The sequence below is a fragment of the Amblyomma maculatum genome, chromosome 2 (genome assembly GCF_055883805.1).
Source record: "Amblyomma maculatum isolate TAMU_Amacu chromosome 2, ASM5588380v1, whole genome shotgun sequence".
Taxonomy (NCBI): domain Eukaryota; kingdom Metazoa; phylum Arthropoda; class Arachnida; order Ixodida; family Ixodidae; genus Amblyomma; species Amblyomma maculatum.
The window spans coordinates 79479420-79499462 of NC_139345.1; the positions used below are offsets into that span (position 1 = coordinate 79479420).

General features: G+C 43.6%; 1 protein-coding gene across 3 annotated transcripts in view; it reads left to right on the forward strand.

Annotated features, from left to right (window-relative positions):
- The window catches only part of LOC146199081 (sorting nexin-13-like), an 86254-nt gene that overhangs the window by 2010 nt on the left and 64201 nt on the right, over positions 1-20043 (forward strand). For all 3 annotated transcript variants that reach the window (XR_014705041.1, XM_084594557.1, XM_084594558.1), the window contains exons 3-6: positions 5792-5897; positions 6439-6528; positions 13326-13447; positions 15300-15415. Coding sequence is in view for 2 of the 3 variants with exons in the window: in XM_084594557.1 (XP_084450683.1) it covers positions 5792-5897; positions 6439-6528; positions 13326-13447; positions 15300-15415 (434 nt within the window). In the remaining variant the exon portion in view is untranslated. The remainder of the gene's footprint in view (positions 1-5791; positions 5898-6438; positions 6529-13325; positions 13448-15299; positions 15416-20043) is intronic.

Genomic DNA, 20043 nt, shown 5'->3' on the forward strand with positions numbered 1-20043 from the left:
AGAAAACTGTGTCAAAGAAACTTTTTTTTCGTGCTTTCCATAAGATTGGCAAGCAAAAAAAAGAGTTGGCAGATCCCGGAACACATGTTAACCTTGAAAGAAATCTGACAGAAAATCGAAGCAGCATCTTCTTGTGCACATGCTTTTTAGACTTTTACTTATGGCTATTGCTTGCTGATGAATACTTGCAACATCACTGCGGTTTGCTATTCCATTGAAACCCTGGTTTCGCTTGAAGTTTTTTCTGCATACAGCTTTTCCCTGCCCCGCCGGGGTGGCGCAGTGGTTACGGCGCTCAACTACTGTTCCCAAGGATGCGGGATCGAATCCCGGCCTCAGCGGCCGCTTTTCGATAAAGGCGAAAAGCAAGGCGCCCGTGTGCTGTGCGATGTCAGCGCTCGATAAAGAACCCCAGGTGGTCGAAATTTCCGGAGTCCTCCACTACGGCGTCTCTCATAGCCTGAGTCGGTTTGGAACGTTAAACCCCACAAACCAACCAACCAACCAGCTTTTTCCTGTTATTGGGGGACGCATTAAAGCAAGGCCATCAGCTCTGATGACAGGCCATGCTAGAGCATAAATATGCACCTAGTTTTAGGCAAGCTTATGCCGTACCACATAGCTCATAAGCCGATGCATCCACATTAGAGATGTGCAAGGGCCTGAAAGCACATAACTGGCCTCGCCGGCAGCCCTCTGCCTTATGCCAGGCCTGGGCCAGGATGCATTTATGTGAGGCTGGCCTGGCCGGGCTCCCTGATCTCAAGTACACGCAACCTTTGCAGATATGGCCGTGGTGCACTAGGTGTCTCAAATACACAGCGGAAAGGGCTGTCCTGCGTCCTCTCTGCATTGAGAGCGTCTGAATTCTCTCCAGACGTTGATCCCCCTTTCCTCCACGTGCCCTCGCTGTGAACTGATCCTTGTTTGCCTTCAGAGAACGAACAAAAGGGCCAGTTGTGGGCTGTTGCGTTTTAGCTTTCGCATTGCCCGCTTAGGTGACATGTCCACAGGTGTTTAGTTATCGGTTTTTAGATTCACATCATGCTGTCACCTCTTGCCTGTCTGTCATTGCTCGTAGCTTTGAGATTCCCCTTGGAGGCTAGTGAAAGCATCCGCGGTGCTTGAGTGGCCTCTTGGTTCCCAGCCCAGACAATGCAGGGGTGTTACCTAACCTAGGCTGTGAACGGCACTCATGAAAGCATGCCTGAAAGGCACACGGTGAGTGAGTTGAAGTCGCCGAGTAATTGGCCATAAAATCAACCCCTTGCTCAGAGTTTTCGTTAGAGCAGTTTTGGAGAAGCAAAGAAGCTGTATACCCGAAGCTTGATATTCGTGCAAAGAAATAAGTAGTCATTCCAGCCACCAATTGGAGCAGTGTAAGGAAACTTCAGCACTGCATAATGGAAGTGCGCTGCACATGCCTCCGGCATTCATGAATGCATAGCCTGTTTTTGTATAATGAATGCATAACAAATTAGAATGGCAATTTTGTACAATCACTGCACCTCTATATGTTCCACAAATTTATGGTGCTAATCGTGAGAGCACAGCGTCTAAATGTCTTAAATAAATGCATCGTCCTGAATTTATTTCTGTATCATTATTTAAACTGCAATTATAGCAAGCCGAACCGGGCTGTAGTTAGGCCTGAGCACAGGGCCTGCAGCAGGCTCATTGTCGGTTCAGCCTGGTCTGGGCCCGGACTCAGTGTTCCTGCCCATGCACATCTCCAGTGTACATTTCAATGCAGCAGCTTTCAGTGTAATGCTAATGGTGCAGTTTTTTCTTCTCACCTCTCACAGCCTCTCGCTTTGGGATGCTAAACCCTGTAAACTAAACTTTTTTTTTTTTTAAAAGAAGGTCAGAAATGGTACTTTTATTGCAAGTATCCTGTTTGATGCAGTTTTGATAGCTTTATTGGCTGGCTCAGATATTGTCTGATGGGCCTGGTGTGCACATTTGTGTGGACAGACAAATCCTCAAATACTTTTCGTGCACTTTCCTGTAGCCCACTGCACTGCATGTTTTTTCTTGGGCTTTTTAGGTGTGCATTATGTTGCACTTTCAAGTAAAGGCTGTAAATTTTGTATGTATATTTGAAACCCCCAATTTCACAGAACATGAATGCCTTAAGAGCTTTTAAATATTTAGCCACTCTGTGCACTTCCTTGCTCGTGGAAATGCTGTCCTTTTCTTCATAAAAACACTTCTGTGCCTAATTAATTATTTTCTCTCTCATTTGAGGCTGCTTTTGCAATGAAAACTCTGCTACTATGTCCTTTAATAAAACATTCTATCGCATGAGAGAAGAAAAAGTTGCAGCATCACACAGCACATGCTAGGTGCACCATATAGCTCCGTGATGTCGATCTTTGTTTCTTCATTTTGAACAGCAATCAGTTTTTCTATATATGAAGTGACCCTACCATCTGTCCAGCACAGGTTTTAAATGTAGCCAGCATCACTTCGTTGAAACAGCTCTAGACACACAACGATTTTTCAAAAGTCGTGTGGAATTTGTAAACGCTATGCTGCAAAAGGTTAAATAAATTGCCACTTTGTATGTATGTCTCCTAATGCATGTGGAAAATATTGCATGCCACTGTTCTCCTTGTAGATAGCTTGGAATTGTTTTTGCACATCAATTTTTTATCGCCTTATGTCTTTGACAAAAATGTGTTTGATATCTATGCTGTCAGTATGTTTTCGCTAAACACGCTGATGGACCATTTCAAACAGAAATGTACCAGTATACACATCATTGTTTTCTCTGAACAGGAAAGAAAGATTTTTAATTCAACTTCATCTTGTGGGCTTCTTATCATTGAAGAGAAGGCAGCTGTGGCTCTTTAGTTAAATCTCGTTACAAGAGACACTGTTACAAGAGACACTCGCTTATAAGAGACATTTGAAAATGGTTTGGTTGGTTTTCCTATGTCTGCCATGTTAACAATATTGCATACAAGAGACATGGTTACAAGAGACACACGGTTACTAAGGACAACTTTTTCAGGTCTCTGGAGTAAATTCTTCACTATTTACAAGAGACACAACCCAGGTGTGCTCATGCAATGCATCTGGAACGTACCAACTCGTACATGATGCACTTCAGATTCCCTTAGCTAAATTCTGTTCCATATCAGTGTCCTTTTTATTGTGTATGTCAGAAACTGAGGAGTGCTTCCCCATGATTGGAAAGTCAAAACGGCATCGCATTACTGTTACCTATGAAGCAAATTAAAATGCATGAATGACATCCAGCATTTTTAACTCCTCACTGTTAAAATTTGATCACAAGATGAAAGTTTAGAATCCTGATGTCTTTCTCTTCTGAGGGTGATGAGCATGTAAGAGTGCCTCAAAGGTATTGGAGGAACAGGAAGGCTTGCAAAGTGAAGTGCTTTACCTCCAGAATTTGGGAAGGAATACACTCTGCACTCACAAAAATACATACTAGTAGGAATAACTTCTTTAAGCTTTCCTGAACAATTTCCTGTTAATGCATGGGAATGCATTTATATACTGATGTGCAGTAAACTGATCAACACAGTGATTTTAGAATTTTTGGTTACAAGAGATCTTGCTTACAAGAGACATGTTTTTCGGGTCCCTTGAGTGTCTCTTGTAACGAGGTTTTACTGTATATCGGGTTATTGCTCTAGTGTGATGCTTTGACGTGTGGCCTATTATTTGCAACTCGATTAAATAAACATAGTATGATAATGCTAAGTTTATTTGCCATCATATATGTTTGATGGAGGACGGCTGGAAATAGCTGAAGGTGAAGACGAGAAGTTGGCAGTGTCCTATAGTTCTTTTTCGTAATTGCTTTTTCTATGTTCTACGCTTTAAACAATATATATATATTTTTTTTGTTCAACTTAAGGTATGACGATACCCTTGAAGAAAAAATATTTGGCTTGGCTTGTAGGGTGTAATGTCCCAACTCAGGCAATGAGAAACGCCTTAGTGGAGGGGTCCGGAAATTGCAACCAGCTGGTGTTCTTTAACTTGCACTGACATTGCACAGCACACCAGCGTTATGCTTTTTGCCTCCTTCGAAATGCGACCATCGCGGCCGGGATTCTATCCCGCATCCTTCGACACAGCTGCTGGGTGTCCTAACCACTCTGCGATTGCAGCAGGGCGGAAAAATATTTATGTATTGGAATAGAATCTTGCCTATTATTTTGCATTGTTGGGCTCATCATTTTGATGCCATCTGAGAGTATAGAGTGTTCAAATGTGTGATCTTTTAAACACATTATTTTGCCGTGAAATATGGATACTATTAGCCTCTCACGACTGCATCGATAACTCGCAGATAAACTAGTATAGACTGAAATTATTCTTCATTTGCCTAAACCTGCCTCTTAGCTGTGCATTGAGCTAAAGTAAGTCTACATTGAGTTTTTAGGGAATTGTTGCAAAAAAACGAAGAACATGCTAAAAACTTGGTGCTCCACAACCGTCAATATTAAGAGGCCAAAACATAAAAGCTTATCAGTGGACATAGATAACCCTAGTTTGTTTCATTCCATGATATGTAATAAATAAGCATGCTATGTTTCGTGAAAACATCTTTCACTCAGTATTGTATTCATGTTGGCGTAACCACAAAAAAGAATAAAAGTGCATTTTGAGAAAAAACAAGATTTAAGGTTTGAAGTTCTGTGTACCCAAGAAAGCAAAGTCCTAAAGTGTCAGAATGCTTCACTGATGTTGAAAGGCTCTTCTTGAATATTTTTTTTCTCTTTTTTTCTCTGCACGTGTAGCTGTTCACTTTTTTTCTAAGTTGCTTTGCTCTACCAAAGGAATAAAGAGCTGGTTTTTTGAGACGACAACAATCGTTCATGTCACAAGCTTCCACCGTAAATCGGCCAGTTTCACCTCCAACCTAAGCCACAAACCTGATGCATAGGCGGAAGCTGTGGAGTAAACAACAATAAACAAACACATCACAGCACGCGTTTAACGCAGAATGTAAACAAATGGGATAAATGTGCTGTAGTGGCCTCTTGTAAGGGTTTATAGTTGATATGATTGCTACTGCAAGCTGCCTTTTTAATATATATTAGTGATATTAAGAAAGAAAACAATATGCTTGCACACAACTAATGTAAATAAAAACAACAACAAAAGTATGTGAAACTGAAACTAGGTTTTGGTGTCACCTAAAGGAGTGCAGGAAACAGTTTCGCCAGTAACTTTTGGACGGCACAAAAGAGAGCCAAGAAAAATAATTCATTTTGCAGAATGTGTAGGAGGGTTTGTGGTGTAGTAAAATGAAGTGGGTCATATTTCAGAAAAATTTGTTTTAAGTGTGGCATCATACCTTAAGTCATTATTCCTTATTTAAGCTTCCATGTTCGTGCTTCTGGCTCATTTTTAGCAAATTCTGAAAAAGGCGTGTTATTTGCTCTACTTCACTACCATTTGTACCATTTGCTAGAAACACTGTTTTTTATAAGCTACATAAAAAGTGTTGACAACCGTATTTCAAGGAAGCAGCACCAGACATTGCATATAATTAGTACCCGGAATGCCATTGCCATTGATGCTCACTACTCCCTTTTTTCTGTGCAGTTTTTTCTGTATTGTAATACAACACAGAATTCCTTATTCCTTGCAGCATTCATGCTGTTTGCAACAAACTTTCGAGCCAGTTACAGTTGGCACGACCAGCTGCCTGCTCTTTGAAAGCATCTTCTGTTTTTTCTTGCGCGGCTGCAACCTTGCTCCGGGTTATTGCTTATATCGGCCTTTGTTTTCTGCCTTCTATCTGAAGCATTGTATTTATGGGCTACCTGATGGAGTATCAGCAACAGCTAGAGCCATCATATGACCCTACACCTCACATTCCTGAAAACCACTGCATCAAGGGGTTGCCCCAAGTGAGTGCTCTATTTGACGTTCTGCTTGTACGCAACATTGCTCAGGGAAGAATTTCACTGCGCCTGTCTGTCATGGCGTGATATGAAGCTGTTCTGCGTATGACATGTGCGCTCCATGTACAGAGGTACGGAGCAGGCCAGCCACTACAACAGCATTATCGTTGCAGGAAACATTCACTGTGCAGCTTTTCTAGTGACAAACCATTCTACAAAGATGGAATGCCTTGACAGGTTTGCGACGTAAAAGCCAGCAGGCCTTCAGCTTGTCAGTGTCACGCCATTGTGCATTGTTTTTGTAATGCGGACATTCGTTGGTTCTGTCACTGTACCTTCTTTTCCTTTTTGTTCATCTCCGTGCAGAATTGCGATGCGCTGCGTGAGACATAGGTTGCCACTAATATTTAGACACTTTAGGGGTATTCTTCAGATATTAATTAGCAAGAAAACGTTTGATATTTCATGTGCACTTGTTCCCCCTTTGTTTTGACTTAAAACAACATCTGCTCAGCTGTGGGTGTTTGTTTTGCCACCTTTTTTTCAGATTACTAGCGCTGTTCTAAAGCCGCCCAAGAAGGCTCGCTACATTAGGTACTTGACGGGGCATCCGGCTATAGATGATCCATTGTCAGAGGTATGTTTCCTTCCCGGAATCTTGGATGTTGTTTTTTATTTATTTGCAAGTACTGTTAGCCCTTCCGGGCTGTTACAGGGTGGGCAATGTACATTCAAGCAGCACAACAAATTTCCAACTCTTTCTCAAAAGTTTCTAAAGAACAAGTTTTTTCAAATACGCTTCGGTCAAGGTTGTTCCATTCAATGATTGTTTTAGGCAGAAACGAAAATTTAAATACGTCAACTCTTGGCACATACGACATCACTGCAAAGGAATGATTAGTGCGAGATGACAGTCTCCCGGGCGGCCGCAAGTACAAGCCGGAATCCAAATTGAGTTTATTGTTATAAAGTTGATAAAGGAACTTGAGCCTAGCAATATTTCTACGAATAGCCAAGGTTTGTAGCTCAGCAAGTGAAATAAGTTCGGTTGCGGACGGTGTTCTTCGATAGTGAGAAAACACGAACCTCACTGCTAATCTCTGAATCCGTTCAAGCTTATCTATGAGATATTTCTGGTTTGGATCCCAAATTATGCTCGCGTATTCCAGACTTGGCCTTACCAATGATTTATAAGCTTTTAGTTTTACAGCCGGTGGCGCATCTCTTAACTTTCGCCGTAGTAATCCAAGCTTTCGTTGGGCTGCCCCACGAATATTCTGTACATGATCACTCCAGTTCAAATCATGAGAAATCATAACACCTAAATATTTTAATCTATTGGAACGTTTTATTTCAATGTTATTAATTGTATACGGAAACACTAACGGGGCTTTCTTGTTCGACACAATCATATTAGACTTTTCAAAATTGATTTCCATGTCCCACTTAACACACCATTCATACACAACTTTTAAAGAGTCATTCAAAAGGACTTGGTCTTGCAGGCTTTTTATGCGGCAGAATAATATGATGTCATCAGCAAATAATCGAGCTTCAACGAGAGGGTGTATGTCCTTTACAATGTCATTTATGTACAACAAAAATAAAATGGGACCAAGAACGGACCCCTGCAGTACACCGGATGACACTGGTGATGTTGATGAGTAAACATTATCAATAACCACAAACTGTTTTCTGTTCAACAAGTAAGCCTGAATCCAACTGATAATTTGCACGTCGATACCGAACTCTTGCAGCTTGTGCAAAAGTTTCGTATGACACACTCTGTCAAATGCCTTCGACAGATCCACTGTAATCACATCAATTTGTTCTCTCGAGTTTATGGCTGTCGCAAAAGCATGAGTAATTTCAAAAAGCTGTGTTATTGTCGATAGACGACTCCGGAAACCATGCTGCTTACTGTAAAAAAGTCTATTACTTTCAATGTATTCTACAAGATATTTACATATTATATGCTCAAGCATTTTGCATGCACAACATGTGATAGATATTGGACGATAATTGGAAACAACAAATTTGTCGCCAGATTTGAAAACCGGAACAACTCTTGCTAACAGCCAGTCACTCGGTACAGTGCAGTCACGTAACGATGCTACGAATATCTTTTCTAAAAAATAGGAAACCCATTCACAGTAACGCTTCAAAAATTCATTAGGTATCTTATCAGGACCAGGTGATTTCTTAGAATCCAGCTTTAAGAGCAAGGAGACTATACCTTCCCGTGATATGACAATACCTTCACTGTAATGCTGGTCTGACGCTTTCATCAAAGGTTCGTCTCATTTTAGAGTAAATACAGATACAAAGAAGCTATTAAAGGCTTCAGCGATTGACTTCGGTTCACAGCTTAAAGTGCCATTTATTAGTACTCCATTTATGCCTTGGTTGGAGCCAGAGAGATATCTCCAAAATTTCTGCGGCGCGCTCTGTATGTACTCCGCCAGCGTGGTAGAAAGGAAATGCGATTTGGTTTTCTTCAATTCCCTTCGCACATGCGCACTGAGAGCTGCAACTACACTGTCACGTCTGGGTTTCTTTTTGCGAGCACGTTGTAGACGGCGTTTTAAGTGAATAATACTTCTCGTGATCCACGGATTTTGTTTTCGTAACCATTTTCTTTTCAGTGGAATAAACTGCTTCAAACAATGCCTCACTGTTGAGATGAAATATTGCCACATGCTCTCGACACTATCATCTTGTGGCATTACATCGAAAGCAGATTCCAAGTAGTCAATAACTGAAGTGTCATCAGCCGCGTTGAAATTGTAAATGTTTACCATCTTGTTTTTAGAGGCGCATTTCTTCTTAATATTAATAGTAGCAAGTACAATTTTATGGTCTGAAATTCCATCGTAAATATCTATTTTATAATCAAAAGCTTCTCCTGACAAAAATATTAGATCCAACAACGAATGACAGTTTCCTTGAGTTCGGGTGGGTTTCTGGACGGTCTGAATGAGGCTGTACTTAGTCATAATCTCTAACATGGTGTCACAATGAGACCGGTCGATAGCCCCTGGAACACGTGCATCCCAATCTACACCAGGTAAATTAAAGTCCCCTACAAGTATGATTCTGATTCTATGATTGGACCAGGTAAATTAAAGTCCCCTACAAGTATGATTCTGATTCTATGATTGGTTATTATGCTTAGATGCTCATCAATCTTTTGGAGGTATTCGACAGGGCTTGCTGGAGGCCTATAAATGACCCCGATTACCAGTGTCATATCAGGTATAACTAGTTTACACCACACGCTTTCGTGGTCACTAATGAAGGGGAGTGGTTCATATTGATATTTGTCTTTAATGAGTAGCGCCACACCTCCTCCTCTGTTTGATCTATCCTTGCGGAGGACATTGTATGAGCTAGGAAAAACCTCTTCACTCCTAATATCGCCGTGCAGCCATGTTTCTGTCACAGCAACAACGTGAGGATTGTGCAGTAGCGTTAGGTACTCGAGGGATTCTGATTTATTTAAAATGCTTCGCGCATTTACGTTTAGTAATCTTAGTTCATGCTTTTTCTTGTGTCATTCCTGAGGACTAGGTGGGTTCCCGTTGGTAGCCGACAGCTTCATACGAGAGTTTGTTTCCAAGTCCCAGATGTACGCAGTGTTGTTGATACAGTGAAAGCTCATTAATTCACAACTCGTTAATTCGAAATTTTGGATAATTCGAAATAGTCATCGTGGTCCGGTCCGCAGTGAATAGAAGTCTATGCGCGTAACAGCTCGTTAATTCACTCAAAAATTGGCGCCGCCACCCATAATTCGAACTGCGCGCCGCCAAGCGGCGCTGTTAAAAACCATCGTTGGAAGCTTTCACGGCAGAACGATAGATGGCACAACCATCGGGGCGCCGCTAGGGTGCTGGAACAAGTACTAAACAGTCTTTCCTGCCGCGACTCCTTCGAGGAACGACGTTTTAGTGTTATCGACCACGGTTTCGTGTTGCATTTCGTGAGCCCTCGTTTTGCACGCCGCTTGTTGTGAGCTTGTGTCCGCGAGATGTGTTCGCGTGGGAAATACTGTGCCAAGACGGTGAAGGAGAAAGTGGCTATTTTACGCGAGGTGGATGAACGGAAGGCCAGCAAAGTGGAAATCGCGAAAAAGCACGGGATTCCACCAAGCACGTTGTCGACGTACGTCCGAAATAGGAAGGCCATCGAGGATGCCTATGAAGCCGAAGATTTCGCCAGCAACAGAAAAAGGCTTCGGTTAGCCAAGTATCCGGAAATTGAGACCGCTGTGATCACGTGGGTGAAAGAAATGAGAAGCGCTGACATTCCACTGAGCGGCCCAATTATCATGGCGAAGGCGGCCGATTTCGCCCTGCGCTTGAATGTGGAAGATTTTGTCGCCTCCGAAGGATGGTTTCACCGCTTTAGAGACAGACATAATCTTGTCTTCCGGGTGTTGTCTGGAGAAGCCAAAGAAGTGGATGCAGAAACTTGTGCCACGTGGCGAAGCGGTGCTCTGCAGCAGTACTTAGAAAGCTACTCGGCACGTGATATATTCAATGCTGATGAGACGGCTTTGTTTTATAAGCTCCAGCCCGACAGAACAGTAACATTTAAAGGGGACAGCTGCGCTGGCGGCAAGCGAAGCAAAGAGCGGATTACTGTTCTGGTCGCCGCTAATATGACCGGGACGGAGAAGGTCCCTCTTTTTGTTGTCGGCAAGGCACATAAGCCTAGATGTTTCAAGAGCATTAGGACGCTGCCGACGGAATACTCCGCCAACAGCAAGGCGTGGATGACGGGCGAATTGTTTAAAAAATGGCTCTTGAAATTCGATCGGAGGATGAAGCTAGGGAAGCGTCAAGTTCTCCTCATTGTGGATAACTGCTCGGCACACAAAGTCGACGCCGAGCTGAAAGCCACAAGGCTCGTCTTTTTGCCCGCCAACACGACTGCGGCCTTGCAGCCGATGGATCAGGGGGTGATCAGAAACATCAAATGTTTCTATAGGCGCCACATGATCGAGCGCATGACTTTGTGCACTGGAAACCAGAAGACCAGCACCATCACATTGCTCACAGCAATGCACATGTTGGTGCGTGCATGGGAGCAGGTCACGCCGTCCACAATTGCAAACTGCTTCCACCACTGTGGCTTTGCTGCCGGAAGTATGAAAGAAAGTGGCGACGATGGGAGTCCGGAGCCTCTGCCTGCGGCTGTGCGTGCTGTGCTGCAGGACGTCAGTTTTGATGATTACGTTGGAGTAGACAGCAATGCAGCAGTGTGCGGTGCCCTAAGTGATGAGGACATTGTCGCTGAAATTGTTGGGGAGCAGTCTGTCCCAGAAGAGGCAGAAGACGAGGACGACGAGGAGGAGCAAGAGCCCGTGCGTCCATCCGCGGCAGAAGTTATGGGAGCGCTGAATGTCGTGCGCCTTTTCTTCAGCTTTGAAGAGGGGGAAGACGACTCCCTGCGTCGCATTCGCATGCTAGAAGACCGAGTGAGTACGGTAGCCCTCAGAGAGAAGAAGCAGAAGATGATAACAGGCTTTTTTGCTAAATGAATGTTTTTCGTGCCCTCCGGGCATCAAACGCCTTCATTTTTGCTCACTTTCATTAGTTCGAATTTTGGTTAATTTGAACTGGCCTGGCGGCCCCGTGGAATTTGAATTAACGAGCTTTTACTGTAATCAGTTTATCGTGCACAAACTTCACTTTCGCCCCCTCGCGCTTATCACTCTGAGCTGATTCCCAAAGAAGTTTCCTTTTCCGCAGAGTTGCCTGTGAATAATCGTCAGAAATACTTACGCCGGTATCTTTCAGTTTGCCGCAATTCTTAAAAATGGCTACTTTTTCACTGAAATCATATAGTCGCATGATAACTGGCCTGTTGTGTCCAGTCTTTCTTCGCGTCCAGTCTTTCTTCGCCCGAGTCTGTGTATCCTTTCCACTGACGTCACAGAGATGCCAAGCTTATCGGAAAAAATTCCCTTTATCACTTTGGTTTCAATGTCTGCTTTTGTTTCTTTAGGATGTTCTAAGACACCAAATACAATAACATTATTGCGTCTGTATCTGTCTTCCATATCATTTAATTTTTGTTGCTGCTGCTGCACAGTGCTCTCAAGGTCACAAACGGCACTTTCAAGTTTTAGCAGTTTAGCGCACTGGTCTGTGAATAATTCTAGTTTGTTTTCAATATCAGCCAGACGAGTTTCAATCTGAGCTTGTTTGTCTAAAATGAGTTGAAGCAATTCCTGATTTGTTGGTCCCGGATTAGTTTCAATATCACCACACGCCATAAGCATAATACGACACCACATGATAAGCAAGCATTCACGCAACTTCATTGGGAGCGGCAGCACAATCAGGCAAAGACAATTTGAACGAAAAGTTCGCGTATAAGAATAGTAACGAACCTGCAAAGCAAGCCAAGCATGCTCAGGCCACATGGTCACTGCGGTGCTGCCGCCCCCACTGAAGGCCGTCGGTTGCAGGGAAGGCTTTATATGCTCGCTGCCGGAAGATGCCGTTCTGCCTGTCGGAATTTTCCACTTGTTCACGATGACGTCACTTGCTTCAGGAAATGTTGGTGCAGTCAGGGCTGGACATCCGTTGCTTGATATCGTGCAGTTGATGATTAGCGGCAGAACCTGCAAAGCAAGCCAAGCATGCTCAGGCCACATGGTCACTGCGGTGCTGCCGCCCCCACTGAAGGCCGTCGGTTGCAGGGAAGGCTTTATATACTCGCTGCCGGAAGATGCCGTTCCACCTGTCGGAATTTTCCACTTGTTCACGATGATGTCACTTGCTTCAGGAAATGTTGATGCAATGTTGGGAAATGTTGGTGCAATGTTGGAAAATGTTGGTAACGCAAGAGTGTCAGAACCTTTTGTCAGAAAAAACTGTCTGGCTGCGCCGCCGTCGAAAAATCGCGAGCATACGTCTGGCGGTTGGTAGTTGGCAGGTGACAAACATTGGGACCTTTTCGTTCGTGTTTGAAGCATTACAGAATTGAAAAATCTCCAGCATGCTTCTGGCTGTAGTTGTGTAGTGTAGTTGGTGCATGACAAACATCAGGGCCCTTGCATCGCCCATTTGAAACTTCGCAACCTCAAAAGAATCACGACCATTCCTCTGGCAGGTGGTGGTTGGCAGGTGACATGAGCAGGCACTGATTGGTCACAAGTGCAGTTTGCTTAACGGGAACTGCCACAGCATAATAAATGATTCCAAAACAAGCATAATTGTATCTCTGTCAATTCTTTATAAAGGGAATGACATAATCATGTAGCATACTGTAGAAACTTTCCACTCGCGCATTTATGCAGCATGATTCTCATTGAGCTTCTATGAGTTTGCCTAATCCGATTTTTTTTGCACCAAGTGGGTGCTGTTGTATTGTTTCCTATGGTCATTTTACACCTCACTGCTGTGTCTTCTTCTTTCCAAGGTTTTGAACTACATTCTACGTGACTACGTGTACAACTGGTACCTTGACCTCTCGAATGATGATGCTTTCACGGACCACATCCGAGACCTTGTTCACCAAGTGATTGTTAATCTTTCGTTGAGGTAATGATGCGTACACTGAATGCAATGCATGCATTTGGTCGATGTGTTACATTTGCTGAGCCCTGCAGCCTTGTGTTGCTTAATGGCAATTCGAACAGACGCCTTGACAGTTTACTCTAGATTATTCTCACTGTAAATGTGTGCTGAAGTTCATGCTGTTTATCATAAGGGGAGTTCTTAGTTATCAGCAGATATTCTGTGCTTTCCTCAGTGCGTGGTGGGAATTTGCCAGCTGCAGTGGATTCATATCTGTAGCATCCGACTACAGTGTACAAGGTTGTGCGCATTTCACTAAAAGCGGAATGCACGGGCTCTTATCTACTGAGATTTAGGCACTTGTTTTACTTTTGTGTTTTCTAATTTCAGGGTTTATTTTTCTCTTAGAAATGTAACGCACTACCCTTATTGTAGATTTAACTTTTGTTTGCTACCTTCATGGCAGTGGTCATGTGAAATGAAGTTTTTATTTGTGCATAGTATATTCGCAAAATACATTTTTTATCCTAAACATGAAGCATCAAGTTAACATCCCATGTTACGCAGGTTCTAACTCAAATCGTAACATTTCTCCATACTTGTGGTGCTTAGCTGTTTAGTTTTGACTAGGAGTGTATGTAGTACTATATTGAAATTTTCGGATATGAATCGAATATGATTCGAATATGATTATGGGGAACAAGGGGAACAAATGCCTTCAGATATCGAATCAAACATCTGACCAGTGGGAATATAATAGTAATACTGATTGGTTCACGGAAAAGGAAAGGCACAGTATCTGTCACACTTGCTTTGTGGACACCTGAACAGCAGGGTAAGGAAAAGAAGGAATTTGAGAGCGAAAAGGGAAAGAGGAGTTGTAGTGGAGAGCTATGGAGTAATTGGGACCACCTGAGGATCTTTAACGTGTGCTAACATCCCACAGCACACAGACAACTCTCTGTTTCGCATCCATTGAAATGGAGAGGCATTAAATATGGAAATTTTAACAAATATAGCAAGCACTTCTTGCCATCTTTATTTCAGAATTCACAGGGTATCTATAAAATTAAACTAGAATTGCACATAAGCCTACACCCTACTTAAAAATCCAGCATAGATTGTATAGAGGATTTTGTGTAACAGTTTTTCTTCAGGAAGGGTCTGCATGAAGCCAGGTGGAGCTCGTATCATTTCGGAATACAACAAGCTCCGTTAATTCAGCCTCCAAGGGTCATAACAAAATGTTCCACTTTACTGTAAACTAGAATTATGGAATGGGCCTAAAAACTACAAAGAACCTCTTGTATCACAGTAACCTTATCTGAAAAACACATGTGAAACACTAGTGACGACATTTTTCCCCAGTTTCTTCTAGTACTTTGCCATGCATACACTGTCGGGAAGGCCCTCTTCACAAAGTACCCCCGCGGCGTCTTGAGGATTCTGCACGGCACAACCCACATGGTCAAGCACTGTACTGCGCTGAATTAAAGTATTTTCACTGCATTTGGTGATTTTCGAATAGCAGTTATTTTTAATATGTATACGAAATGAGTGGCAAACATATTTGATTCATATGCGTGCCCCTAGTTTTGATGCATGCTAAATGGGTCCCCTTTTAGATGCAGAAGTTCTGGTTGAAAAACCAGGTTCAGCAAGCTAAGAAGTAAGGCGTAAAAAAAAAAAAAAGAAAACATTTCAAGGGCTGAATTATAGCTTTTTGCTAGGGTCTGAAATATAAATGTGGGTCTTTTGACAGAGCATTATATATAGGTCACTCGTACTTGTTTTCTTGTTTCTTTTTCTGTGTCATGTAAGACATTGGGTGGGTTCATATTATTTCTCATTAATTGCTTTGCTTGGCATCTTGCAGGGCCAAAGGGGTGGACTGGGTCCAGTACCTCACCATTCAGCTAGTCGATGACTTTGCATCTCACCTGCGCTTGTTTCGCCTAGCGCAGTCAAGGCTCAAGCAAAAGAAAGATGATGGTAGGTGTGCATACTTGCCTTTGCGATTTGAGGGCCACTTATACTGAAGAATATTAATTACATCATTGTTTTTCTTCTTACCTGTACCTTTTTCCAGTTGTTTATTTGCATTTTTAAGCATGTGGAAAAGCTTATGAAGAGCGAAAATTTTTTTTTACTGTTTAACTTAATAATTTGCTATGTAAAGATGCAATACAAGGTGTGCAGATCGACTAGAATGGAACATAACCAGGGTGTCTAGCAATCGGGAAAACCGGGAATTGTCAGGGAAATTTTATGCACTGGGTAAAATCAGTGAAATGACAGGGAAACCAGCAAAAAGTTCGCCAAGTCAGATAAAATGGCACGATATATTCTGCAGTGCATTTTCATTTCAAGCTGGTGCACAGCAAGTATGTTATTTATGCAGATCTTCTTTTTTTTTTTTTTGAGCTGTCACTCTAGTGTGCGGATGCCATGGTGACCGCAATGTGAGGCCCGATATATTAGTTTGACGCCAGCGCATGGCTGAGCTGCCACAATAGAAGAATCAGTACGCCGAGAGGTAGGTACTCAGTAAAATGTGCGGAAGCGCTGCGTGAGAGTAGTACGCGACAAAAAGCAGTAATAACCACATCGCCAGCGGCTAGCACGGAAACAATCGGTGAGCTGTGCTGCCAAACGTGTATGCAGCCACAATTGGATATGACTGGATTGGCTCGGCTGATTGAGGTGGGCGGCTCGCAAACGATGGGCTCGTGTGCTTTGAGGCTGGCATCAGTGCGCTTTTAATTGTCAATAAACTTTTGACGTTCTTAATGGCCATTAATACTCATGACAGTCTTTTCACTATTGTAAATTGCAGAATATGCTTAATAATTAGCTTTTCGTTGTGAGTTATTCATTTAGGCCCATTATCATCAGCAGCTACATTTTTGAACTTCTTCACTCATCAGGAAATTTGAACTGCAATAATCAGGGAAAACCTGGAAAAGTCAGCGATTTTGAAAATAGGGGTTTGCTAGACACCCTGATGACAGTTACTGCTTTTGCTGGGATGACCAGAATCATGTAGCAAAGAAAGCCACAATTAGTAGCAGCCACAGTGGGAAGGTCTTTGTTGAAATTACATACACTAAGTATGAAGGGAAGAAGCCAACAGTCGGCGAGGCCAAGAAAAGCGTTGGGGATGGTACTTCATGTCTTTTTTTTTTTTAATATTTACTTGGGTAATCACAGAAATTAGTAATGTAATCTGTTTAGGTGAAAGATAATTATACATAAAGTAGAAGAAAAAATAACGTGCCGATGGTGGGAACCGAACCCACGACCTCCTAATAACGCGTCCGGTACTCTTCCAACTGAGCTACATCGGCCGCTGTCCCCCCTGCTACTTTCTTGGGTATTTATGTTGTCTGTATACGAACCTTGATTTGTTCACCAGCGCCACCCTCAGCCATAGCGGCGGACGTGGGACGTCCTTTGTTACCGCCAGCGTCACGTAGAACGTGATCAAGAGCGAGGGTGAAAGCTGTGCTAGAACCCTCTTACGCTACCTATGGCTTCAAGACTGCCAGAACCGAGACCCCTGTAAGCTACAAGCAGATCAATCAAGGGGAAATGAGGGTGCTCGTTATAATACATGAAGGGAAGAAGCCAACAGTCGGCGAGGCCAAGGAAAGCGTTGGGGATGGTACTTTATGTCTTTTTTTTTAATGTTTACAAAGGACGTCCCACGTCCGCCGCTATGGCTGAGGGTGGCGCTGGTGAACACTCTCAAGGTTCGTATACAGACAACATAAATACCCAAGAAAGTAGCAGGGGGGACAGCGGCCGATGTAGATCAGTTGGAAGAGCACCGGACGCGCTATTCGGAGGTCGTGGGTTCGGTTCCCACCATCGGCACGTTGTTTTTTCTTCTACTTTATGTCTAATTATCTTTCCCCTAAACAGATTACATTACTAATTTCTGTGATTATCCCAGTAAACATTAAAAAAAAAGAGACAAAGTACCATCCCCAACGCTTTCCTCGGCCTCGCCGACTGTTGGCTTCTTCCCTTCATGTATTATAACGAGCACCCTCATTTCCCCTTGATTGATGTGCTTGTAGCTTACGGGGGTCTCGGTTCTGGCAGTCTTGAAGCCATAGGTAGCGTAAGAGGGTTCTAGCACAGCCTTCGCCCTCGCTCTTGATCACCTTCTACGTGACGCTGGCGGTAACAAAGGACGTCCCACGTCCGCCGCTATGACTGAGGGTGGCGCTGGTGAACACTCTCGAGGTTCGTATACAGACAACATAAATACCCAAGAAAGTAGCAGGGGGGACAGCGGCCGATGTAGCTCAGTTGGAAGAGCACCGGACGCGTTATTCGGAGGTCGTGGGTTCGGTTCCCACCATCGGCACGTTGTTTTTTCTTCTACTTTATGTCTAAATATCTTTCCCCTAAACAGATTACATTACTAATTTCTGTGATTACCCAAGTAAACATTTAAAAAAAAAAAGACAAAGTACCATCCCCAACGCTTTCCTTTGCCTTGCCGACTGTTGGCTTCTTCCCTTCATGTATTGTAACGAGCACCCTCATTTCCCCTTGATTGATCTGCTTATACACTAAGTATGATGATCCAGGGTAGAACGAGAGATAGAAGATGGCTACACAGTTTGAAAGAGCACCGAACAAGGGTAGAGGGGCTCAGCTTGCGAACTGAGGGTCCTCCTCAACCCTTGTTCAGTTCTCTTTCATGCAATAAGTAGTCTACACTCATGTAGCTGATGCAGACAGCATGGTACTCATCTAGCCTTACAAGAATTGACGAAATCAGTTTCATTACCTCTGGAAGTATCTGTTGGCATTGAGCACCATGTGGCATAGTGTACGACGAGGGCATTATACTTATACTATGATGATGAAGTTATTGTAGTACCTGTGACTGGCATTTTTGTCCAGTGACATCACTTTTCTGCCACATACAGGTGATCCTGGATCCTTTATCAAACCCACCTCAAGCTACGATACCCAACTGTTTATTCAGTCTCCAATAACTCGAACTTGCACAATATTTCGGACTTCATTTGGGATCGGTCATGCACCGCATAATAATGTGTACATGTTCATGACTGATGTTATGAACTCAGTGAAGTCCAAAAGTTTTATATTTCCAGGCCAAAATAGGTGTCAGCAATTCTGTGGAGATCACTTTTCAGTCGATAGTTCTTTCTTTTTTTTCGGTGTGATTTAGACGCAAGCACACGATTGCACTGAAAACATGACAGGTGTTGCATTCGCCGTAGCTTTGATGCTGCTGCCCACACCTCAGGCAAGGAAGGGGGAAGAGCATTCAGAGGCGCTCACTCTGCTTGCTGTCTACTGGTGAGCTCCACCTTGCAGTTGTTACCCATGGAAATGAATTACAGTTGAACCCGGTTATATCGAATTTTGGTTATATCGAACTCACGGAATATCCCCTTGAAAATCCCATGTAAAAGTATAGGAAAGCCGCGTCATATATCGAACTCAATTTCACCAGTCGTTCGATATATCGAACTCCGCACCACGCACTGGAAACTGTGCCTTCCCCAAAGACGATCGCATCACCCTTGGCCGTTTGCGGCGTGACGTTTTTAAGCCACGCGTGGAAGGAATGAGAGGGGACAGTTCGGCGACGGCTGGTCTAGGCAGCGCCGCGCCCATTCCCCAAAGGCGCGTGCATCTGCAGTTGTCGTTTTCCGCGCGCCAACACATGACGTTTGCAAGCCATGTGTGTGGGTGTGCCCATTCTTTTGCCGAGCTATCTCTCTCCTTCAGCACGCGCAACGCATGCACCAAGCCAGCCCAGCCCATCTTTCTCCAGCGTGGGTTGCGCACCCTCTGCGTGCGGCGGCGCGGCGGCGAATGTGGCTATGGAGCCTGCAGATGTTAAGAAGCGGCAGCTCTCTCCGTTTCTTTTTATTTATTATTTTTTTTTTTGCGAGAGTCATCTTTTCTTATCGTTGTGCTGTACGCGCGGCGTAGCGTAAGATATGGCGGCTGCGGACGTTAAGAAGCGGCAGGTTTATTATTATTTTTTTTTTTTTTTGCGGGGATGTTTATTATTATTTTTCTTTTTTATCGTTTATCCTTGCATGTATGAATCAGCGAAAGCACGCGGTCAGCTGCTGCGATCATGACGCCCGCCCCAAGTGCAGCATGATAAATCGAACCAGGCTTGTGCAATCAAGCCATCACGGGCACTCTGCCAAGTTCGCTCGCCGCCACCGCAGGAGCTATCAAAAGATAAACGCGCCCTGACGTTATCGCTGCGCAGCATCTTGGCACGCTGCCAATGAGCTGTAGATGAGACGACCGAGACAGACTGACGTGCGCCATCAACATGCAAGCGAAAATGCTCGCGATTTCTGCCGCCGCGGCGACGCAGAAACCTTGTTTTGAGCTGCTGCAGTGGCTCGAGCGGCGAGAGGAACGCAGTTCCAACAAATTTGAAAATTTTCGCTCTGTCGCTGTTGCTCGTTGCTGAGATCGCTGAGATCGCTGAGATCGCTTGCATGTGAACGAGCTAGCCTTAACGCATTTTTTTTTTTGTTTCAAATTCTCGGTTGCAAAAGTGGAGGGTGGGTTCATTATGCGAGTGGGTTGATTACGCGACAAAT